We start from the raw sequence: 25,513 nt of genomic DNA, 5'->3' as shown, positions 1-25,513 counted from the left end.
TGGAGTTTTTTTAGTTTGAAACGATAACTTGGAGATGCAGTTTTACTTTGCCCTTACAGTAGAAATCAGTAAGGCTTTAAAGGGGCATTTCTAAAAGATGCTGTTGACATACAAGCGCTTTTTTTAAAAAAATTGTAAGACAAATGTCGTTTTTGCTCATTGCGATCGTAAGAACTACGCTTCCCAGCATGCTCGGCGTTCGGCGGGGGGCGTGGCATCCTCAATATCAGTGCACAGCCTATTTCCCCCATCATGCCTTGGGAAGCCATTTTGAATTTTTGTTTCCTCCCCCGCTTCTTTCCCGCTGCGGTTTGAAAGCTCCAGAAACCATCATGTCTCTTGGGAAGGCGAAACGGCGGGTTCCTACGGCACTCAAGTTCTACCTGAAAGAGAACCGTCTCGCCACGTTTACCGAGTGGCCCTTCGACTCCGACTGTTCCTGCACTGCGGTCAGGGTGAGGGGCTCGTTTCTCCCAAGCCTCTTCTCTTTAACGGGCAATATTCCCAAGCACATCTGCAGGGATTCCTAGGCTGCTTTACTCACAAATGACAAGCTCCACGCACAGAGTGCGAGGAGGCATTATTATTATTATTATTATTATTATTATTATTATTATTATTATTATTATTATTATTATTATTATTATTATTATTATTATTATTATTATTATTATTCCTTTTCTCGGGTGTCGTGCTTCCTCCCTCCAAAGAGGCTAGTTCAGGCAGGCTTCACCAGACTGATGTGAACGGCCAGTTGGGTGAAGCTGATTCCTTTAAGACTCTCCCAATCAGCGACTTGATTTGAGCCTGGCAAGCCTCTTTCTTTGTACACTTGTCTATGCCAAGCAAACCTGGATGGCTAACAAGGATTCAAAACATGGCAGTACAATAAAATGTCCTTAGCTTCCGGCGTCTTGGTTCAACCCCCCCTGGAGGAAGAACCAGCCGTTAATATGGGAAGAATATGTCCTTTTATGCTGGACAAATCAGTTACCTAGCTATTTTCATGTCAACAAGCTCTTGAAGGGGAAGTTCACTGGTTCTACAATGGTTCTCTCGCTCTGCAATAATTTTTATTGAAATTTACAAATACAGAGATAAAACACTAATACAAACTAAGAAAAATAAAAAAAATGCAAAGAGATAGAAAAAAAGGAAATAAAAAATAACCAAAAATATATATAAGATGACTCCCCTTCCTCCAGACAGGTACAAACAATGTCAGTAACTCAACACTTTCTCTAATATTTCAGTTAAAAAGTTTATTCCTATATCTCATCCCTTATCAATAAGTAAATTATAAAAACATATTCAGTCTGAATCAGAAAGAGTCTAATAAGAACTACCAGAAATAGTAACATGCTATATTTTTATATATAATTTTTATAAAATCTTTTAAACCAGAAGATAAAAGCTATCTCATCCCTTATCAATAAGTAAATTATAAAAACATATTCAGTCTGAATCAGAAAGAGTCTAATAAGAACTACCAGAAATAGTAACATGCTATATTTTTATATATAATTTTTATAAAATCTTTTAAACCAGAAGATAAAAGCTAACACAAACTAATAGAAAATAAGGGGGCTGGAGAAATTAAATAGCAAGAGGTGCAAGAAAAGAAAAAAAAAATAACAGAAATAGAAAATAAAGGAAAAAATATAAATTCTCCAGTATTTTTAACAGCAATTATCATTACAAATATATTTTAACCTCTCTATTCTTATTACCCTTTTTTCTACAATCTGTAATTATCAAAAGTCACAAACATTTTTTCATTTGTACATAAAAAATCCATAAGAGCATTTCTCTAATCAAAGAAGTTAATTTATCCATTGATTCATTTTATAAAAAATTCTCTGGTTTGGTTCCAAATATTCATGCTTGAGAATGAATCAGATTGATACTTTTTAAAATGGAAAAACTCTTTCCCCACTCTTGTGAATAAATACTAATTATTGATAATACTTGCTGTATACACTTCCTATTCCTTATTTCCTTCTCAAATACAGGCAGTCCTTGACTTGCAATCATTCATTTAGTGACTGTTCAAAGTTACAAAGGGACTGAAAAAAGTGAGTTATGGCCGTTTTTCACACTTATGACCGTTGCAGCATCCCTATGGTCATGTGATCAAAATTCAGATGCTTATCAACTGCCATGTATTTATGACTGTTAAAGTCTCCCAGGATCATATGATCACCTTTTGTGACCTTCTGACAAGCAAAGTCAATGGGGAAGCCATATTCACTTAACTATATTACTAATTTAACTACAGTGGTTCACTTAACTGAGTCAAGAAAGGTAAAATGGGGCAAAATTCACTTAGCTGTCTTGCTTAGCAACAAAATTTTGGGCTCAATTGTCATAAGTCGAGGACTATCTATAAACTATACTACCATTGACAGTTCTTTGTCAGTTGCATGCATATGATGAAGTGGACCATAATCTACAGCAGGGGTTACCAACCGGGGGTGCGAGACAATATTCCAGGGGGTGCGAAAACTTGGGTTTTCGAAATTATAGTGTACTGTATATGCATAATTTGTTGCCATTATTTCAAATTTTTGTAAGGGGTGTGACAATATATCAGAAGCATTGTAGGGGTGCGGGGTATAGAAAAGGTTGGGAGCCACTGATCTACAGTATGAAAGCTTATGATATAATATTATTAGTCTAAGCAACCACAATATATTTTCTGGTTTTACTGCAACAGTCCATGAAAAAATTATTTTCCACAAAATCGATCACAGGTGCCAAAAAGATTGGGGACTGTTGTTCTAAAATATATAGCCATATATAATTAATTCCCGTTCATGGATTACTGCCTTGTCGTGGTGAAGGGGCTTGCGTAATTCAATGAAGCTATGAGCTATGCCATGCAGGCCACCCAAGACGGACAGGTCATCTTTTTGCCCAAGATGGCGACGGCTGCTGCCTAAGCTCCGTGCTCCCTGCGTTGTGCTCCAAATGAGCTCGGGGGGAGTCACAGCCGTGGTGGCGACCTGATGGAGAGGCTGGAGGTGTTGCCAGCAGTCGGGAGGCCGCTTTTGAGCGATGCGGAGGCTTTTTTCCTCCTTTTCCTGGTCCCGCTGGCCCGAAGATCGGCCGAGGCGGGGAGTGCTGGCTGTGGCGTCGCTGCTTCCAGCTGGTAGGTGCTTTTCCCTTTCTGGAAGGCCTCCCAGCCCGAAGATCAGCTGAGGTGCAGCCGCCCCATGAGCGTTGTTGTCCCCAGTTCCATCAGGGGGCTTCCCTCTTTTTTCGGAAGGCCTCCTGGCCCGAAGATCAGCCTGAGGATCGGCCGGGGTGGTTGTGCTGCTTGGAACGCTATTTCAGCAGGTGGGCTCTCTTTTCCTTTTGGCCTGAAGACACGCGGCCATGTTGCTTGGATTGTTGCCGCCCCCAGCGATGGCAGACGCCGCACTGCACTGGGCTGCATTGGGACTCCTTTTTGGGAGCCCTCCCGGCCCGAAGATCGGCCGGAGAAGGACCTTGCAGCTGGGATGGTTGCTGGACATTTGGCCCTACGGAGATATGAACAGGGGGTGGGCGCCTCTTTGGTAGTGTGAAGACCCCCCCCCTTCTCCGTCTGGACGCGCTGCTGGGCTAAAGGCTGGCTTGGATGAGCCCTTGCTGTCTGGTCTTCTGTCGGGCGTTTCTGTCAAAGATGGTGGCTTGATGGCCTGATGGCGTTTGGACCTTCCGTGATGAGACCTTGGTGTTTTGCTTGGTTGGGGAGGCCCTGGTTTGAGTTTCCTGGAATAGCTGACATACACTGTACTTGGCACGAAGGACTGCCTTCTTAATCCCCCGGTTGGTTGGAGCAGGGTGGAACATGAACATTATCCCCACTCCTAAGACTTCCTATTGCCAGTTGATATGGTACCGGGATTACGCCGTGGTGAGAGGGCGGCGGGATTGTCCATCTACCACCCACTGATGTGAGATCAGTGGGGTGGGTTTCCCTGGTACCCTGGACTCAGTCCATCCCTGGTGGGCTTTCCTCAGCGGCGGTGAGAGAGCGGCTGCGGTTGATTCACCTGGTTGACTCGGGTGAGAGCCGAGTTAGACTGAGTTGGGGGGATTGCGATGCTTATCCTGGCTCATAACATCACATCATTATGTCATCTAATTGCTCATTGGTTTATGGCCCTATGCAGTTGTTATCATGATATGGTTCATATACAATACTCTAGCATGGACTTGTATGCTCTCAGGGGGGCTCCTCCCTCCTGGATACGACTGGTCGCCATGTCCCTTACTTCCCTTAAGGACGGGCCCAATTGTTGGGACCCTGAGAAGTGGCTGGGCTTAAATAGGGGCCTCTGGTGGAAATGCATTAAGAGGCCCCTTGTATGTTTTTTAGCCGGTTGTTTTAAAGGGTTAGGGAGGGGTGGGAATGGGAGGGAGGGGGGAATCGGGGAGGGTTTTATCAACCGGCTGTCAGTCTGGGCCTCCGGTTAGTACCCCTCTATCCGGGGGCGAGGGGGATCAGGACCCTGAGCTCAGACTGGTGTATTTCAATGCCAGATCCATGGTGAACAAGGCTCCCCTCGTCCAGGAATTGATCGAGGAGGAACACGCGGATCTGGCATGCATTACGGAGACCTGGTTGGGCCCAGAGGGCAGTGTCCCTCTGGTTGAACTTTGCCCTCCGGGTTTCTGTGTGCTACACCAGTCTCGGGCTCAGGGCAGGGGCGGTGGGGTGGCGGTGGTTATATGGGAGATCTTATGTCCGCGGGAGACCACCGTTGTCCAGATAGGCAGGAGTGAGTCCCTTCTCATGAGATGTGGCCCTCGGGCTCAGTTGGGTCTGTTGCTAACATACTTGGCGCCCAGCTGTGTGGCAACGGCCCTGCCTGAGCTGCTCGACACCCTCTCAGGGTTGACGGTGGAGTTTCCCAGACTTATAGTTCTGGGCGACTTCAACCTGCCTTCCCTGGGAGAGTCGTCAGAGTTAGCTCGGGAGTTCATGGCTTCCATGACGGCCATGGACCTGACCCAAGTAATTCAGGGCCCGACTCATGGGGCGGGTCACACCCTTGACCTGATTTTTCTATCTGGACAATGGTTGGATGATTTGGGAGGGGGCTCGCCATCTGTTGTCCCCCTGTCATGGTCCGATCATTATCTCCTGCGGCTGGTCTTCCATTGTGCCACCCCCCGCTGCCGGGCTGTGGAACCGACCAGATGGTTCCGTCCCAGGCGCCTAATGGACCCAGAACGGTTCCAGATGGCGCTTGGGTCCTTACCTATCTCCCTCACTCACAGCCCGGTCGATGCCTTGGTTGATGCCTGGGAAAGGGCGGCTACTGAGGCACTCGACCGTGTTGTACCCTTGCGACCCCAGACTCAGCACAGATCCCATTGGGCTCCATGGTTTACTGTGGAGCTCCGGGAGATGAAGCGTCGGAGACGGGGTCTAGAGAGCGGTTGGAGGTCCACCCGGTCTGAATCTGACCGATTGCGACTAAGAGCCTTTACAAGGTCTTACCTCGCTGCGATGAGGACGGCGAAGTCTAGTTACTTCGCTGCCCTCATCGTGTCCGCAGATAATCGTCCAGCCGCCCTGTTTAGGGTGACTCGCTCTCTCCTTCATTGGGAGGTGAGGGAGGAACCCTTACAGGGTCAGGCTGAGGAGTTTAGTCATCATCTGACGGACAAAATCACTCAGATCCGGGCCGGTTTGGACTCTGACTGGGCGGAGTCTGACGTGGAGGAATCGGACGGTCTTGAGTATGTTATCTGGACTGAGTTCGATCCTGTTTCCCCTGATGATGTGGACAGGATCATGGGGAGGCTGAGCTCCACCACCTGTTTGTTGGATCCGTGCCCCTCCTGGCTGGTTTATGCAGCTTGGGAGGGGACACGAGGCTGGTTCCAGGCAGTAATAACTGCTTCTTTGAAGGAAGGTGTCTTCCCCGCCGCCTTGAAGGAGGCGGTGGTGAGGCCCCTCCTCAAGAAGCCTGCCCTGGACCCGGCTGTTTTAAATAACTTATCGTCTGGTCTCCAACCTTTGCTTTTTGGCGAAGGTTGTTGAGAGTGTGGTGGCGCATCAGCTTCCTCTGTTCCTGGAGGAAACTGATTATCTGGACCCGTACCAATCGGGTTTCAGGCCCGGGTACAGCACAGAGACGGCATTGGTCGCACTGGTGAATGATCTCTGGCGGGCTCGGGACAGGGGATGTTCCTCTGTCCTAGTCCTATTAGATCTCTCAGCGGCTTTCGATACCATCGACCATGGTATCCTACTGCGGCGTCTCAGTGGGTTGGGAGTGGGAGGCACCATTTTATGGTGGTTCTCCTACTTCCTGGGCCTCTCGCAGTCGGTGTTGACGGGAGGGCAGAGGTCCGCCCCGAGGTCTCTCGTTTGTGGAGTCCCTCAGGGGTCGGTCCTCTCTCCCCTCCTGTTCAACATCTACATGAAACTGCTGGGCGAGCTCATTCGTGGTTTCGGGGTGGGGTATCATCAGTAGGCTGATGATACCCAACTTTTTCTTTCCACCCTGAACCAACCCAGTGATGCACTCGACGTGATGTCCCGTTGCCTGGAAGCGGTCCGGGTTTGGATGGGGAGAAACAGGCTTCGACTCAATCCTGCCAAGACTGAGTGGCTGTGCATATCGGCATCTCGGATAAACCAGGTTGTTCCACCACTAATGATGGGGGGTGAGGTGTTACCCCCCGTCAATAGGGCTCGCAACTTGGGCGTCCTCTTGGATTCATGGCTCAATTTTGAAGAGCATATAGGTGCCGTGACCAGGGGGGCTTTTGCCCAGCTTCGTCTGGTGCGCCAGTTGCGGCCCTATCTGGACCAAGATGCCCTACGCACAGTCACCCATGCGCTTGTGATCTCCCGGCTAGACTACTGCAACGCTCTCTACATGGGGCTGCCCTTGAGGACCACTCGGAGGCTTCAGCTGGTGCAGAATGCAGCTGCGCGAGTTGTTATGGGAGTTTCCCGATAATCCCGTGTAACACCTCTTCTCCGTGAGCTGCATTGGCTTCTGGTTGCCCTCCGGGTGAGATTCAAGGTGCTGGTAATGACCTATAAAGCTCTAAATGGCTTGGGTCCGGATTATCTAAGGCACGGGTCGGCAACCCGCGGCTCCGGAGCCGCATGCGGCTCTTTGAGCCGTCTCCTGCGGCTCCCAGTCGCCTGGTGCGCGCGCACCTCTCCGAACGGGTGGAGGTGCGCGCGCAGCTCTCCAAACCTTCAAGGCGGCGCTCGGCCCAGAGAAGCGGGAACTGGAGGGGCCACGATTTCCCCTCCAGAGGAAGAAGGCGCTGGATGCGGCCGGCTCCGCGGGGAAGGGGGAGCGGCGGCGGGGGCGACGGAAAAGCCGCAGAAACGGTAGGAGAGATGCTGACTGGCGGCGGCCTCGGAGTGGGAGGAGGGAGGGAAGGGTGACCGGGCGGGGGAGGGGGGGTGAGCCAGAAGGAAAAGGTAAACTCATCCCGCAGAGCGGTTGCGAAAAGAGGGAGGAGATAAGCCAGCCCGGTACATGGATCCGCTTCCTGTGTCTTCTCCGCTCTGCCATGATGTCCCCGTTTTGGTCTCCTGGTGACGTGGGGCTGAGCCGGGAAAGGGGGAGGGAGAGACCGAGGGAGGGAGGGAGGTAGGGAGGAAGGAAGAGAGAGAGAGAGACGGAGCCAGCGTCAGCCAGCGGGCTCACGAGGGGCAGCAACCTCGCGAGAGGCCGCGCGCAAGCCATTAGGACGGCAGAGGCTTGATCCGCCGTTCTGCAAGCCTCTGCCGCCGACAGAGGCTCGATCCGCCGTTCTGCAAGCCTCTGCCGCCGGTTAATACCCTGTATTCAGCTCTGGGAAGTGGGGGGGAAGGGGAGGGAGGGGGAGTTTGGGGGGAGGGGGAGCTCCACGGTGCAAAAATAAAGCCCTGCCGCTCTTCGCGTTGCTTGCCCGACTGGCTGTCACGGGACCGCACGGATCGCGTCGCTCCCACCGGCAGCTGATTCCTTCGAGTTTGGTCTCGAGCGATTTTGCATTTTCTCCAGTGCTGAAAGCCACTCGGGGAACTTGAGTTACCGGCTCCCCGATCGCTCCACCCTCATCTTCTCTTCGTTCCCGCTTCCCCTTCCGAAGGTTCCTCTCGCCGTCCGTGACTAAAGTCCCACTCCCAACCCCTGCGGCAGGTTGGATCCCCCCCAACTATCTTTGAGTACCTACAGCCCCACGCTGCCCTCCCCCGGGCCACCGCAGCCAGAGAGGACGGCTCTGAAGTTAGATATTCCGCCCGTAAGTCGCAGAGGGACCCCGGGTGTTCATAATTGATCCATAAAAACCTAATACCGAATAAAAGTACGATACATCAATAAAAAGATCCAATTTGATTTTCCCCCCCGCCACACACACACACACACACACACACACACACACACACACACAGGTTGGAGACCCTCCGACGTGGCTTGGGCACCCAGAGGCTCCCGCTGCCCCCTTTTCTCCACCGGGCGAGAGAGGCAAAACGTGCACCAGCCCTCCCCCCATCCACCTCCAGTATGGATGGCTCTGCCAAAAGAAAAGCAGCCGAAGCAAGCCTCCCATTGAGAGAATGGGGCGGCGGAGGCTTGCAAAACGGCGGATCCAGCCTCTGCCGGCAGCGGAGGCTTGCAGAACGGCGGATCGAGCCTCTGCCGGCGGCGGAGGCTTGCAGGACGGTGGATCGAGCCTCTGCCGGCGGTGCACGTTTTGCCTTGTTTTGCGCATGCGCGTGCGTGCATGCACGCGCGCGCACATTTTGCGGCTCCCACTTTTTTGTGTTTGTGACGGAACCAGTTCTGAGTGGCTCTTTTCCTTTTTCCGGTTGCTGACCCCTGATCTAAGGGAACACCTGCTGCCCGCATCAACTTCCCATCATCCTGTGCGCTCCCACAGGGAGGGCCTTCTTAGGGTACTGCCGGTTAAGGAATGCCGGCGGGTTATTCCCAGGGGAAGGGCGTTCACTGTGGGCACGCCGGCCCTTTGGAACCAGCTTCCCACGGAGCTTAGGACCGCCCCCGACCTTCGCTCATTTCGTAGGGACTTGAAAACTTGGTTTTTTGAGCTGTCTGGCCCAGACTGAGAGGTTTTAATTATTTAATTAATGGGGTTTTAGTTAAGTTCAGGGATTAATTTAATCTTACTTTTAATCGTTTTTAATTGTATGTGATGTATTTTAACTTTTAATTTTCCCTGTAAACCGCCCTGAGTCCTACGGGAATAGGGCGGTATATAAGTCTTGGCAGGCCTTGCTAAAACAGACCATAAGTTGTTGAAGGTCTTTGGCAGAGTGAGCAGTAACGGCAGCATAGTCAGCAAACAGGAAATCCCATAGGCATTTCAGCTGGACTTTAGACTTTGCTCTCAATCTAGAGAGATTAAATAGTTTTCCGTCTGATCTGGTCCGGAGATAAATACCCTCTGTCGCAGTTCTAAAAGCATGACATCAAAAAAGATCCTGAATAAAGTTGGCGCGAGGATGCAGCCCTGCTTCACTCCACTTCGAATGTCAAAGGAATCTGATGTTAAGCCATCAAAAACTACAGTGCCCTTCATTTCCTCGTGAAAGGACCTGATAATGTTGAGGAGCTGAGGTGGACATCCAATCTTGAGGAGAATTTTATAAAGACCGTTCCTACTAACCAAGTCAAAAGCCTTCGTAAGATCTATGAAGGCTACGAAAAGTGGCTGTCTTTGTTCCCTGCATTTCTCCCTGCGTTTCTTCTAAGGGAAAATACCATGTCAGTACTGGACCTGTTGGCTCGGAATCCACACTGTGATTCTGGGTACACTCTCTCTGTAAGCACCTGGAGCCTCTTCAGTACAACATGGGCAAGCAGCTTCCCTACAACACTGAGATGCCGCAGTAGTTGTTAGTCATCCCTGTCGCCTTTGTTCTTATACAGTGTGAGATATTTGCATCCTTCATGTCCTGTGGTACTCCACCTTCCCTCCAACAAAGACAGAAGATTTCATGCAGTTCGGTGGGGATGTTCTCTTTGCAGCACTTCAGAATTTCGGCAGAAATGTTATCTTTCTTGGATGCCTTGCCAGAGGCAAGGGAATCCAGGGCTGTGTTTAGTTCTTCTAAAGTTGATTCACTGTCAAGCTCCTCCAAGACGGTAGGCACTCAATATTATTTAATGCTTCTTCAGTTACCCTATTTTCTCTGGAATATAACTCAGAGTAATGCTGCACCCAGCATGCCATCTGCTGTGCTCAGTCCTGGATAACCTCGCCTGTAGCAGACTTCAGAGGGGCAGATTTCTTCTGTGTTGGACCTATGGCTTGATGCCATCATACATCACCCTGATGTTGCCTGTGTCAGCTGCTATCTGGATCCAAGAGCAAAGCTGCAGCCAGTAGTTATTAGCACATCTCCTGGAGGTCTGTCTGACTTTGCTATGAGCAGCTCGCAGAACCTGTAGGTTGTGCTCGCTGGAACAGGCTTTATACGCAGTTAGAGCTCTCCTTTTTTCCTCGATGGCTGGCGTCAGCTCCTCCGAATAGGTTTCAAACCAATCTGCTGTTTTTCTGATCTCTTTACCAAACACTGACAAGGCGGTGTTATAAACAGCATTCTTGAAATATTCCCATCGTTCATATGCATTTGCTTCAGCTGGGCCTGGGAGAGTTTCCTTGAGTGCTTGTGCAAATTCCTCTACTTTGCCCTGATTGCGGGTCTTGCTGATGTCGATTTCTGGTCGTTCTTCCTTCGAGTGAGAAGCCGTACAGCACCTTATAGAACTAACACCAAAAATGATGTCCTTATCATCATGGGGGATTGGAATGCTAAAATAGGAAGCCAAAAGATAACCGGAATAACAGGCAAGTTTGGCCTTGGAGTACAAAGTGATGCAGGGCACAGGCTGACAGAATTTTGTCAAGAGAATACGATAGTCATAGCAAACACTCTTTTTTAACAACCCAAGAGATGGCTCTACACATGGACATCACCAGACGGTCAACACAGAAATCAGATTGACTATGTGCTCTGCAGCCAAAGTTGGAGAAGCTCTATACAGTCAGTAAAAACAAGACCAGGAGCTGACTGTGGCTCAGACCAGGAGCTTCTCGTTGCAAAATATAGGCTTAAACTGAAGAAAGATACACCCAATTGAATGCAGAATTCCAGAGAATAGCTATAAGAGATAAGAATGGCTTCTTAAATGAACAGTTCAAAGAGAAAAAAACAATAGAATAGGGAGGACCAGAGATCTCTTCAAGAAAATTGGAGAGATGAAGGGAACGTTTAATGCAAAAATGGGCATAATAAAGGACCAAAATGGCAGGGATCTAACAGAGGCAGAAGAGATTAAGAAGAGGTGGCAAAATTACACAGAAGAACTATACAAGAACGAGCTTAACTTCTCTGATAACCACGATAAGGGCATCACTGACCTCAAGCCAGACATCCTAGAATGTGAAGTGAAGTGGGCCTTAGGAAAGCTGAGCAACAACAAAGCTAGTGGAGGTGACAGTATTCCAGCTGAGCTATTCAAAATCTTAAAAGACGATGCAGTAAAAGTGCTACACTCAATTTGCCAGCAAATTTGGAAAACTCAACAGTGGCCACAGGATTGGAAAAGATCAGTTTACATTCCAATTCCAAAGAAAGGCAGTGCCAAAGAATGTTCAAACTAGTGCACCATGGCACTCATTTTACATGCTAGTAAAGTTATGCTTAAAATCCTACAAGCTAGACTCCAGCAGCATGTGGAACGAGAACTACCAGAAGTACAGGCAGGATTTCAAAGAGTCAGAGGAACTAGAGATCAAATTGCCAACATACGTTGGATCATGGAGAAAGCTAGGGAGTTCCAGAAAAACATCTACTTCTGCTTCATTGACTATGCTAAAGCATTTGATTGTGTGGATCACATCAAACTGTGGCAAGTTCTTAAAGAGATGGGCGTACCAGACCATCTTATTTGTCTCTTGAGAAACCTATATGTGGGCCAAGAAGCAACAGTGAGAACTGGACACGGAACCACTAATTGGTTCAAAATTGGGAAAGGAGTCCAGCAAGAATGTATACTGTTGCCCTGCCTATTTAACTTATATGCAGAGCACATCATGAGAAAGGCAGGGCTAGATGAATCAAAAGTTGGAATTAAGATTGCCAGAAGAAATATCAACAACCTAAGGTATGCAGATGATACCACTCTAATGGTAGAAAGTGAAGAGGAACTAAAGAGCCTCTTGTTGCGGGTGAAGAAGGAGTGCAAAAGCTGGCTTAAAGCTTAACATTAAGAAAACCAAGATCATGGCATCCGGCCCTCTCAATTCCTGGCAAATAGATGGGGAAGAAATGGAGGTAGTGACAGATTTATTTTCCTGGGTTTCAAGTTCACCACAGATGGGGACTGCAGCCAAGAAATTAAAAGACGCTTGCTCCTGGGGAGGAAAGCCATGGCAAATCTAGACAGCACACTAAAAAGCAGAGACATCACCCTGTCAACAAAAGTGTGTATAGTCAAGGCTATGGTCTTCCCAGTTGCAATGTACGGCTGTGAAAGTTGGACCATAAGAAAGGCTGAGCGCCAAAGAATTCAGGCCTTTGAACTATGGTGCTGGAGAAGACTCCTGCGAGTCCCTTGGACTGCAAGGCGATCAAACTGGTTAGTCCTAGAGGAGATCTACCCTGACTGCTCTTTAGAAGGCCAGATCCTGAAGTTGAAACTCATACTTTGGCCACCTAATGAGAAGGAAGGATTGACTGGAGAAGAGCCTAATGCTGGGAAAGATTGAGGTGGCTGCATGGAGTCACTGAAGCAGTAGGCCTAAGCCTAAATAGACTCCAGAAGATGGTAGAGGACAGGAAGGCCTGGAGGAATGTTGTCCATAGGGTCGCGATGGGTTGGACACGACTTCGTAAGTAACAACAACATATAATTAATGTTAACCTGAGAGCCTGTAGTGGTTAAAATGCAAGATTAGGAATGGCAAGACCCAAGCACTAGTTCTCCCCTAAACCAGGAAGTCAAAAACCATTAGTTCAGAACTGTATTGGACCAGAGTGGTTGATTATAGTCCATAAACCTCATTGAAGAGGTCTATATATTTCAGCGAATTGATACAGGTTAATCATAATGCTAACCTGCTTGTTATAGGACATTTAAAAGTGTGCTCCTAAATTTTTAAATTTATTTTCCTTATTTCCTTATTTTCCTTATTCCTTATTTTTATTCCTTATTTCCTTATTCAATTTTTTTATGATTGTGTATATTAGCTAATCTTAGAAATCTGAAATAGGAACCGTACACAAAAAGTATTACTACTATTTTCCTGTTCTTTTCATCTATTTGTAACAGGGTAGAGTCAGAAGTTACTTAGAATCAAGGAGAACCGCAGCGAAATCATTTTTCAACTATAGCCCTTCCAGTTTCAGAAATAATTTTTATATAACACGAAATGTATAACTTCGTTGAATATTTTTTTTTCTCCTTTGTCTTGCTCTCTCTCTTCCCCCTTTCCCAATGCAGATGGCTGAAGCTGGATTCATTCACTGTCCTATTGAGAATGCTTCCGATGTGGCACAATGTTTTATATGCTTAAAAGAATTAGAGGGATGGGAACCTGATGATGATCCCATGTAGGTACTCTGGAATTGTTATCCTAAGACTTTTAACGATACCCTCTTTATATGTGCACGATTTAAATCTCTAATTTATTTTACTAAGTTTTCATCTGTAATATAATGTTTTAATTGAATTGGACTCGGAAACAGAATTAGTTAAAGATTGTATGATAAAGTGGGCACAAAACATACAGGAACCAATTCCGTTGGATACTTGGGAGGTAATTTGTGTTAGAAATGTTAAATTTACTCAGGCTCAAAATTTAAGAGAAAATTTTTATAAAATGTTTTATAGATGGCATTTGGATCCCAAAAAGTTGTCTAATATGTATCCTAACCTACAGTCTAAATGCTGGAGATGTGGTAGTTTAGATGCTACTTATTTTCATATGTGGTGGACTTGCAGAAATATTAAAGGTTTTTGGATTAAAATTTGGTGGAACATTCAAAAGATTTTTAAGAGAAAGATAAAGTTTTCTCCACAATTGTTTTTATTGGGTATTGTTGTAGATTGTGATACCAAAGAAATCAATTTGATGTTGAACTTGATAACAGCAGCACGGTTACTGGTGGGACAATATTGGAAGAAGGATAGTTTGCCTACTATAGAAGAATGGGTACCTAAGGTATCGAATCTTGCAGAAATGTCTAAGATTTCTGTTTATTTGAAGGATTATTCGCAAGAAAGATATATTTCAGTTTGGAGGAGATAGATAGATTATATTCAGAATAAATATGGGACTAAAAAGTTCCATTTAGCTTATGAGTAGATTTTAGATTTTTATTAATTTTAGTATTAGTATTGATTATATTTTTGTTTAAGTTATTATTATTATGTTTTTATGTATCAATGTTAAAGGGGAGTTAAAGCACATTATGAATTTGGTTAATTTTATAATGGATAATTTTAGTTAGAATATGATTATTATATTTATGACCCTGTATTCAGCTCTGGGAAGTGGGGGGGAAGGGGGGTGGTTTGGGGCGGGTGGGTTTTGGGGATGTTCTGTAAAAAATTTTTTGTAAAACTCTTTCATTAAAAAAAAAAAGACTTTTAACGATACCAGATAAGTTTTAGGAAAGATAGCTCAACAAATGTACTTAGGCAAACTTGCAAAACATTATATTTCATTGGTATAATTAAGGATGATAGAATTCTATACAAATACAGAATTGCAGTATTAGATATTAATAATTTATTATCTACTCTTTTTCCGTACTACTGTTAAAGCCACATCAAACAAATTAAGCCGTTTGTCAAAGTCAGGTTCCACACCTCTATCTGATTATTAGTTGTATGGCTGACAGTAATTTTTATAACATGATTAACTAATACACTGCAGTCGGTACAGCTGGCTTCCATTTTTGAGCGGAGGGTTTCCACTCAAGTTCTCCCCCCTTTTTTTCCATTGAGGTAAGAGGATGGGAACCTGGAATCTTGACTATGAACTTACACAGTCCAGAAACCTCTAGAATATCTGGTGGGATGCACGTGAGCATTTATATATTGTCCTGTCAGCTAACCTTAAATTCATCTGCAATATCTGTTCTTTTCACCAGAGGCCTACATTGGCAAGACACAGAAAAGACTGGTATAAAAGTATCTTTACTTTCTGACCTTTTTGAAAACACATAAGCTGTTTTGGAAATCAGTTTCACTAAAGAGGAGAATGCAGATATTAATCTTTCTCTAGATCTGGTTAGGCGTGATTATGGGTAATGAGTCATGACAAAATGTATATCACTATATTCTATCTTTTCGCCACAGGAACAAAGGAGTCAGAAAGGCAAGCCAGCCCTTGGGAATTTTTTCTTCAAGAGGCACCAAAGTGATGCCCCTCGGGAACAGTGGGAGGGACTCTCAGCCCCTAAGGGAGCCCGAGAAATGTTCCAGTCTTCTGACTCCCATCTTTGACATATATAATAGTGTTTTATGTAAGCTTGCCCAAGCCTTTCCCAAAAGTGCTACACATTTTATCCAGTTATAAGCATACATTTTATGGCCATAACAGCGCCACGGAAAGGCTGTTACCGGTATTTATTTTATTCTTCCCAAAAGAATTGAAAGAACAATTAAAATAGTTCATTTAAAAAGATAGTCTGGTCCTAGAGCAATTGTTATTCTACAAATGTAGAAATAAGGCATACGATAGAAAGGAAGGCAGCTACACACACCCTGAGAAAGAATTCTGTAATCTGGCTGGCAAAGGCCCTACTTCTAGCTTCAGGGTGCAAGTTAATTTCCCACAGGACCTACAGCAGAGTTTCCCCACCTGGCATATGTACATGTTTTGGGGGAAAGTAGTCGTTTAATAGTAAATTGATGGACAAAAGGTTTGTGTGCAGTGGGGCATGGGATCCAAATTAGGGCGGCATCCTTCACATGTAGTATGTTAATTATTTTAATTGCCTTTAAAAATCCATTGCATGATTATGACTTGTATTTCAAATTTCTAGGGAAGAGCACCGTAAACACTCCCCCAAATGTGCATTTCTTGCTCTACAGAAAGACGTTTGTGACCTGACAGTACAGGAGTTTATAAAACTTCGTAAAGAGATGATCATGAACTTGATTGTGAGTATAACTTGCAAGGAACCATTAACTTATCCTGAGTACTCTCATCACTCTGCAGGAGTTTGGTAGCATCTTCTCAGATTAACGTATTTTATTAAAGAGCGAGCTATATCTCATCAGGTGCATGAAATGCCAAATTGATATAAGAATTAAACTGGGACAACACAGAGAATTGGGAGCAGGGAGGAGAAGACAGGTTACTCAGATGTAGGTTACATGCAATATAGATTATAGGTTTCTTATCGCATAAGAATTGTGTTGTATTAAAGTCTTATTAAGGGATGCGGTGGCTCAGTGGGTTAGGACGCTGAGCTTGTCGATCAGAAGGTCGGCAGTTTGGTGGGTCAAATCCCGAGTGCCGCGTAACAGAGTGAGCGCCTGTTACTCGTCCCAGCTTCTGCCAACCTAGCAGCTCGAAAGCACGTAAAAATGCAAGTAGAAAAATAGGGACCACTACAGTGGGAAGGTAACAGCGTTCCGTGTGCCTTTGGCGTCTAGTCATGCTGGCCACATGACCACGGAGACGTCCTCGGACAAGCACTGGCTCTTCGGCTTTGAAACGGAGGTGAGCACCGGCCCCTAGAGTTGGAAACGACTAGCACGCATGTGCGGGGGAACCTTTACCTTTACCTTAAAGTCTTATTGTGTTTGTCCAGACCTCCTGAGATAGCTTGAAGCCTTTTGACATATGTGAGTTCAGCAATCTCTTGATTCAGCAGTGTTGTCAAAGTTTCTTTTCTCCAAAATTGCTACTTGAACACCTTTAATGTATCCTGTGAGGTTGAAATGTTCTAATGTTACTTTGCCCTTGTTCTGAGTCTTGCATTTGGTGAAGAAGCTGTAATAAAATGTGTTACCCTGAAAAGATACAAGAGTCCTTTCAGTTTTTATCTATCATAAATTATTGCAGCTTTCCTTCTAGGATGTCTTATTACTCTGCTTTTCCTAGTGTGTTGTAAGGGTCATATGGCTACATGTGCGTAGGCTACAGTGCGTAGGCCTGACTATTACTGGCTGATTTCTATCCTAAGGTGAATTATTTAGGTACATTTCTCTTCATCAGCATAATATTCCCTGTATAGTTTTTTCCTATAACTCAAGAGCTGCCTATTTATTAATAGGAATATGTCTTTTTAATTTTCTTCTAGGGAAAAGAAATTAAGCAGAAAATTACCGAGATGGAGAAATATGGTGATGTGATCCATGGAGAAATAGACCGCCAGCGTTGATAAACAGTGTATGCCATTGGATGATGTGGGCTTTTTAACTGTCTAAATGGTATTGAGCAAAGTTGAATTGCTCAAAGTCTGCTGTTCAAGTTTAAGGTTTTTTAATATGAAGTTTATAGAAGTTTATGAATTCCTTCTGATGTGTTTATGAATAAATATTCCCTTTTTTCATAAAATACCACGTTTATCATATTTTAATAGTTTCCTGGGCAAAGTTGTTTTCCCAGTGTTGCTGTCAAGTGCTAAATGACCCATTCTTGAAGCAGGATCCGTTGAGAAGAGTGGGTGAACTGCTTTCTTAGGAAGGTGCTTTATTTTGATTATGTCTTTGGTTCTTTGGAATAGTTATCCTCATAGAGGTACTGTAAAACAGCAGGCTGCTTAGAACACACGCAGCCACTTGTTGCATTATTTACCTCCTATGTAAGGCTTCTCCCTACATAGCCACTGTTCAGTGTCCAACAAAGCTGCAACCTTTAAACAGGTATAGGTAGAAATAGGAGGGGATGTGTAACTTGGAAGCTCTGCAACTACCAGCAAATCGAAAAGCAGCTGAACAAAAGAAGATATTTTCCCTTCAAAGTAGTGAATAGTTCAGAGGAAAAGAAGCAGAACAAAAATAGTGGCACAGCTAGAAAAAATGTAAGTACAAAATAATGTGGAATACTCTACATGCCGATCAGTAATAGAAAAGATAACAGCAAACGAAATTCTAGAGAGGAATTAAAGCAGAATAATATTCGAAAGAAAACTTAGTTATATCAGTATTACTATAGATAGTAATATAGAAAAATATAGAATAGAAGCAATAGAAAATATGTATAGACTTGTAGGTTTCATATTTCACTAGTATAAACTAAAAAGAAATGTTAGAAAAGATTCCAAATATCCTATTGCATGCTAATAGTAGAGTTTGTTTTGCCTATGAGAGAAAATGAACAGAGAAAACGATCCTTTAGTGGATTTGCAATCGTCAAATGAAACTAAATGCCAGAACTTTTAATGGTGTAAATATTTAAATAGTGCACAACTAACTTTCAAAATGTATTGTTTGCAGAAAGATTGACTGGATATGTAGGATGAACAGTTTGATGATTCATCACCATAATTAGGTCTTGTGTGGGGCACACGGGGCAGCAAGTCCTTTCCAGTGGTTTCGATCATTCACAGCATCTTCGGCATTGTCCCAAGGGACATTAATAGTCTTAAGATCTTCCTTAACTGTTTGGTACCAGGTTTTCCGAGGCCGGCCACGTTCCCTCTTTCCTCCAGAAGGTATCCAACATAGAGCAATTTTTGGATTCTGGTCTTTAGGCATACGTAAGATATGGCCAACAAGCCACATTCAGCATTCATTCACAGTTCTCGATAGGTGTTCTAAACCTGATCTTTGTAGTACCTCTTCATTAGTGATGTCATGATTTGAGATGTGAAGTATTCTTTTCAAGCACCATTGTTGGAAAACATTTAATCGTTTCACAATCATATACTGCAGTTGGTGTAACAACACTTGAAGAGTTTTATTTTTGTGGTAATACTTATAGCTGCCGTAGACCAGATTGGGCACATGCATTGAAAAACAGCCGCTCCTAAACTAAACTAAATAAGAATTGGAAGAACAGGGCATTGAGCTATCATGGTGGCCACACATGCAAATGCAAATGAGATATGAGAAAGAAGCAAAAATATATGGTTTTTACAAAGACCAGGCAACATTATTTATTTATTTATTTATTTATTCATTAGACCAGATACTATTGTCATCAGATGACAAATTTTGGACTGCAGAAATGAAAATGATTCAGCAAGATTCAGAATACTTTCAAACATGGGAAAATTTTTATAAATGGTTAGAAAAACGGAATAAAGGGTAGGAATGGAAATTGTACTATTAATGTTAAACACATAAACCCAGACAATGTGTTGCTTATTAAATACTAAAGACTGTTAATATAAAATAAATAAATAAAATGTACATGAAAAAAAGAAACAGCCGCTGCCATTCCAAGTCAATATAATTAAGGTCCTTATCTATATCCCCATTGATAGATATAATGCTGCCAAGTTAAGTAAATTATTGGACTTTTTGTATAGCCTGGCCGTTGACTGTTATAGGCATATCCTGAGCACTTGCATAAACTTGGGTCTTCTCAAAATTTATGTGTAAGCCAATTTTGCTGGCCTCGTTATCTAAAGTGGTGATCATTTCTTGCAAGGACTCTTGTTTCACCAAGCAGTGCAATGTCATCCACAAAATCTAAACCTCTTAGATGTTTTATCCATTGCTCTATGCATATCAAACCCATGGAGAAGAGAAACAAGGGTGGCAATAGTATAGATCACTATCTTACTCCTGTATTGATCTTAAAGAAGGCTATGTTGCCCCATTCTGTTTGAACACAGCAGCTAGAATTGTAATACAGATATTTAAAGATGTTGATAAAACATTGAGGAATACCATAGGCCTTTACAATATTCCATAGTGATTCTTGATGAATCAAGCCCGACCACTTTTTGAAGTCAATAAAATTGATTTCCATTGAAATTCTAAAACTGTTTTAGATGATATTTCTTAAGGTCTGGTTGTTTACCAGAGTGTCGTTTCCTGAATCCTGTTCTTCACAGATATGTATCCGCTTGATGCTACAGAAAGCATAGTACTTTTCCAGGGACTGATAGCAACGTTATGCCCCTCCAGTTATTACAATCACTGAGATTCCCTTTCTTTGGAACTTCCCTTTCTTTGGAACTTTAATTATTACCACCCCGCCTTCACTATTACGGTACACATTCCTGGAGCCAACAGTTGCTTAATAAAATAGGGAGCTCTTGCACCAAACTGTCTCCACCATGTTTTAGGAGCTCTGTGGATGAGGGGTGAGGGGTGACATGATAGCAGTGTTCCAATATCTCGGGCTGCCACAAAGAAGAGGGAGCCAAGCTATTCTCCAAAGCACCTGAGAGCAGGACAAGAAGCAATGGATGGAAACTAGTCAAGGAGAGAAGCAACCTAGAAGTAAGGAGAAACTTCCTGACAGTTAGAACAACTAACCAGTGGAACAACCTGCCTCCAGAAGTGGTGAATGCTCCAACACTGGAAGTTTTTAAGAAGAGACTGGTCAGCCATTTGTCTGAAATGGTATAGGGTTTCCTGCCTGAGCAGGGGGTTGGACTAGATGACCTCCAAGGTCCCTTCCAACTACTACTACTACTACTACTTCTCCTCCTCCTCCTCCTCCTCCTCCTCATTATTATTATTATTATTATTATTATTATTATTATTATTATTATTATTATTATTATTATTACCTGTCCAAGCCAGCTGCTTTGTCATTTTTAAAAACAATATTTTGTTTTGAACTTCAGTGATTGTAATTGGTTCCTTATTAACTTCAAGGTCTTCTGGTTGTGCAGTGTTGGTAAAATCATAGATTAATTGTGATGTTGATTCACAATTATGTAATTCATTCCTTCTCAGTAAACAGTATTACTCTAGATTGCCTTTTAAAAGATTTAAGAAAAATTGAAAGGGTGTCAATTTCTTTGAATGATGGTGGTTAAAATAGATGTGGGATTTAGATGCTTGCCAATTTGCTAAAGAGTAGTGATTTTATTTCATTTGTAGATCTTAAAATATCAGGTCCCTGTTGGGAATTGAATGATGTGATTGACCATTTAATTGTGCCCCTTAAAACAAGAACTGCTCTATAACTGTAGTTTAAAATGGATCCTGCTCTTTAATAGTTAACAATATTATAGAGAAAAGCCAGTCCAATTGTAGTTGAACATATATTAGGACTAATCATTCTTTGTTTGAACAATACAAAAACTTTATTGCAAGAATAGTTGGTGTTGTCAGGTCTGGCAGGTAAACAACTATTTTGTAATAACCCTCTGACTTCTATTATTCCTTTAAAAATTCACTTTTCAGGGTAGAGATGGACAAAAAGACAACAGGCAGGCTGTGTATTGCTTTGGCTTTGTTTAGTAAGAATGATTTTTTTAACTACAGTAGGCTTATGCAACATTTCCAGCATGGCCAGAAATTACTCACATTGTGAGACTGAAAAGTTCTCTCACTCTCGCAAAGCTTAACAAGCAGTCTCAGCTTGGAAAGATGATTTATACTCCCAGAAAGTTGAGAGCATTCCTGATGAGTTGCAGTGGGCAGCATTGCTGAGTTTCTTAAAATGTTAACTATGCCCTTTGCTTAGTGGTGAAACCATAAGATCCCTAGTGCAACTGCAGTACTATTGAAACAATGGCACTGAAATTTCTTGATACATTTACATTAATTTGTACCACAGTAGGATATTTCTAGTGAGACAGGGTGGCTACAACCATCTTTCAGATGAGAGTCCTGCAGCTAGACAGGATGGAGCCTTCTCATCCCCATCCCCGCCCCACATAGCAGGTTTTTGGATGCCACTGAAGGGCAGTGAATCATCCATTCATCGCCTGGTATTGAAAGTTTAGTGATTGATGGAAGAGGATGTTGAATTTTCTATTTCGTCATTTTGTTTCTTAACAAATTAACTATACGAAGGCAATACAGGGTGGTTGTTACATTATTTGAGATAGTATTGCCTTTGTGAATGGCACTTTGCAAGCCTCTTGAATCCCTTCCTTGTCATCTAAGGCATACAGAAATAAAGGAGAAATGTGCTTACTTCAATTATTTATATATTAGAGCAATTGGAACATAATAGGAACCAGGTTAGATTAATGGCTCCTCAGAAATAATGAATTTTGAGGAAAAACTTAAAGCATCTTTGATTTGGTTAGCATGATTATTGCAGATGTTTCAAATGAATATAGGGAATGAACACAAGGATGGGAGAAACTTGGGAACTGCAGCTTAAATATGTTGAGTCTGACTACTTTTGACTTGTCATGTTTACTAACCCAACTAAATGGATAATTCAATAAACAAAATCAATACAGTATAAAACCATGGCTTAGTATGAACGGAGAATCCAAGGTTTATAAATATTTTGTATACTTCTGAGATGTTTTAGCGCTTGTTAGCTTTCACTTTGGACAGTAAGTTCTTTTTCTGCTGGTCTGTTTCCTTATGTTTCTATAACTAATAATTTCATTTGCTTGCTCACTTGCAGCATTATTGCTAAAATCAGAAAAGAACCAAGTATGGAAAAAAATGCTTTTTCCAAACCTTGCAATTTTACTGCAAGGATGATAATGGAATTGTCTGTTTTGTATCTCTGAATTAAGGATGAGAGAGAACCCCTCAGCCCCAACCCCTCTTAATACTCTCCTCATATTGAAGGGCATAGACCCCAAAACTGACCAGGGCATCCCATCCCAGGTTTTAGTGTATTAGTGTTTTAGTGGCTCAGTGGGTTAGGACGCTGAGCTTGTCGATCGGAAGGTCGGCAGTTTGGCGGGTCGAATCCCGAGTGCCGCGTAACAGAGTGAGCACCTGTTACTCGTCCCAGCTTCTGCCAACCTAGCAGTTTGAAAGCATGTAAAAATGCAAGTAGAAAAATAGGGACCACTCCGGTGGGAAGGTAACAGCGTTCCGTGCGCCTTTGGCGTCTAGTCATGCTGGCCACATGACCACGGAGACGTCCTCGGACAAACGCTGGCTCTTCGGCTTTGAAACGGAGATGAGCACTGGCCCCTAGAGTTGGAAACGACTAGCACGTATGTGCGGGGGAACCTTTACCTTTACCTATGAATCTCAACTATATTTCTAGATGGGATGGAAAAGATGAAAAATGAATGGGGGAAGGTCCTGCACGCAGCACAGCAGTTCAGGGGTTTGGGACTCCATGCCCTCTGGCTGAGTTTCTTCCTGTTAGGGGACCCTAAATGGGCCAGAAGCCACCCCGGAGAGGTGGCAAAGAGGGAAGGAAGTCCCGGGGACCTCAGAGAGATGACAGTCGACCCGGTCAGTCCAGGAGAAGGCTTCCAGAAACCAACAGGAGAAAGGCTAGCCTAACTTCAGAGTAGCCCAAGCTGTAAGTAACCGAATTCAAAAGCACTATTTTAAGCTGATCGTAAACAGCGTGCCTTAATCTGGGTAAGAACATTGATTTTCTCTATCTTACGTATCAACTTTCCTGAAGGGGAGAAAAAAAAATTCCCAAGAAGCAAAAAACCTCCAAAAGCGAAGGAGGTTTTTTTTATGGCCCCACGCTTTTGCTAAGGGAAGCAGTGAATCAAACCTTTTATGGAGGGCTAAAATCTGAAAAATGAACCAGTGCTGACACCTACTGGTGGATGAGGATTATGACAGCTATGGCTTTCATGTAGGACTTGGTAAAATCTGGAAAAAGTAATCTCTACTTGTGACCTTCAAAGCTTTAAAAATAGATAACAGCTGTGACAAAAGGGAAAATAATCTGGGCTGTAGATAAAGTGAGACTTACAAACTTTAGGGAACAAAAAAAGAGAACTTTTTTGAACTCTCTGGATTATAAGTATTTATTTAACTCTGACCTCAAAGCTATTTCCAGAGGGGAAAACAAAATCTGGATTCTTGGTCATCATGGAAAATCAGAGATTTATAGAAAGAACTTATCAAGAAAAAATAAATACTTTTCAAGAGGAGATATATGATATGTTGCAACTAATTCAAATAACAATGATTTCAAACCACAAAGAAATCCAAAATAACTTTGAAAATATAAACCAACTCATCTCCAATTCAATTTTATACCAAACAAATCCCAGGAAAACACAACAGAGAAGGAACAGATAAAACAGATAACTGAACATAAATCTGAAGATAGAGACTTAAAGGTGGAATTCTGCAAAACAAAGAAGTATGATTTAATCCAAGTGGAAAAAAATTACAAGAAATATTGGATTTGGTAAAGACAACCTATATTTCAACACTACAAAATAAACTTGAGGATAAAAAAAAAGACTGGATAAAATAGACTGCAGAGATGCCAGGGAAAACACTAGAACTGCAGAGACAAAAAAAGACAAGAGAAGCAGAGAGAAAAAGAAGGAAAAAGGTTCCCAATAAAAATGCGTGGGCAAATGCCTCTAACAAAGGTACTGTACTTGACTTACTTTTTACATCTACAGTAACGTATATATGAATATGAAAAGATTTTTTGACTCAGCAAAACATTGATTAAGAAAGACATTGGGCAAAAGAAAAAGGCTAAAGTGAAAATTAAAAAAATAGATGATGGGGCTTATCAGAGAGAATATTTAAAAGAGAAACACTTATTTGAGAATGGTCAAAGAAATAGAAAAATTTTGGATGTAAATTTAACTTTAAGAGGGAGGAGCCCCTCAAGTAACATAGTGCTTTCTTTTTCTTTCTCCTTTTTCTTTTATTTTTGGATATTATTTATTTATTTATTTAATAATATTTCTATACCGCCCTTCTCCCTGAGGACTCAGGGCGGTTCACAGGGCAAGAGTAAAATACAAAATACAAATATTAAAAAGAAATTAAATGATTGCCCAATTTTAAAACAATTGATATACAATTATAAAACCCCAAAGATAAAATTAAGAATACAAAAAATAAAAAACCCCACCAATCCCCATCAGGCTAGGCCGGCTTGTACAAACAAAAACGTCTTGAGATCGCGACGAAAGGAGCGAAGATCGGGCGCCATCCGGAGCTCTACCGGTAACTGATTCCACAGCTCCGGAGCACCCACAGAGAAGGCTCTCCCCCTGGGGGCCACCAATTGACATTCTCTGATCGGTGGCACCCTGAGGAGGCCCTCTCTGTGGGAACGCACAGGGCGCAGGGAGCTTGATGCCCGCAGCAGATGTTCCCTGAGGTACTCCGGCCCCCTGCCATGGAGGGCTTTGAACACCATTACTAGTACCTTGAATCTCATATGAGTATATAAAAGTATATATCTATATGAGTAATATAAAAGAGTTGGAATGGCCTATATAAAGGAAATGTTTTAGATATCTAAAGGTGATTGACTGTAAGAAAATTATAAATGGATTAAAAATGTTTTGACTAAAGAGCTAAAAGACTAGAGGATTAGGTTTATTAAATGGAATACTTTAAATATATTTTCCATTATGGTAAAAAAACATTTTTTTGGAAATAAATATGTGTTAGCTTATAGGAAATAGGGATTTTAAGTAGTATACTATCTGTTAATTTTATTCTTTTTCTTA

At 43.1% G+C, this 25,513-nt stretch overlaps 1 protein-coding gene across 2 annotated transcripts; it reads left to right on the top strand.

Annotated features, from left to right (window-relative positions):
- The first annotated feature begins 132 nt into the window (after positions 1 to 132).
- On the top strand, positions 133 to 17,553 carry BIRC5 (baculoviral IAP repeat containing 5). Of its 2 annotated transcripts, XR_014025696.1 has the most exons (5): positions 133 to 455; positions 13,485 to 13,594; positions 15,348 to 15,514; positions 16,037 to 16,154; positions 17,303 to 17,553. XR_014025696.1 is itself a non-coding variant. In XM_081321975.1 (4 exons), the coding sequence occupies exons 1-4, from the start codon at positions 144 to 146 to the stop codon at positions 17,381 to 17,383; spliced, it is 621 nt and encodes a 206-aa protein (XP_081178101.1). In that variant the 5' UTR covers positions 133 to 143; the 3' UTR covers positions 17,384 to 17,553. The 2 variants fall into 2 exon arrangements, 1 of the variants encoding a protein (XP_081178101.1); XM_081321975.1 differs by lacking the exon at positions 15,348 to 15,514.
- Positions 17,554 to 25,513: the final 7,960 nt, after the last annotated feature.

The sequence above is a fragment of the Vipera berus genome (assembly GCF_964194415.1).
Source record: "Vipera berus genome assembly, chromosome: 2".
In the NCBI taxonomy this organism is placed as follows: Eukaryota; Metazoa; Chordata; class Lepidosauria; order Squamata; family Viperidae; genus Vipera; species Vipera berus.
This window is presented reverse-complemented; position numbering and strand designations above follow the sequence as displayed.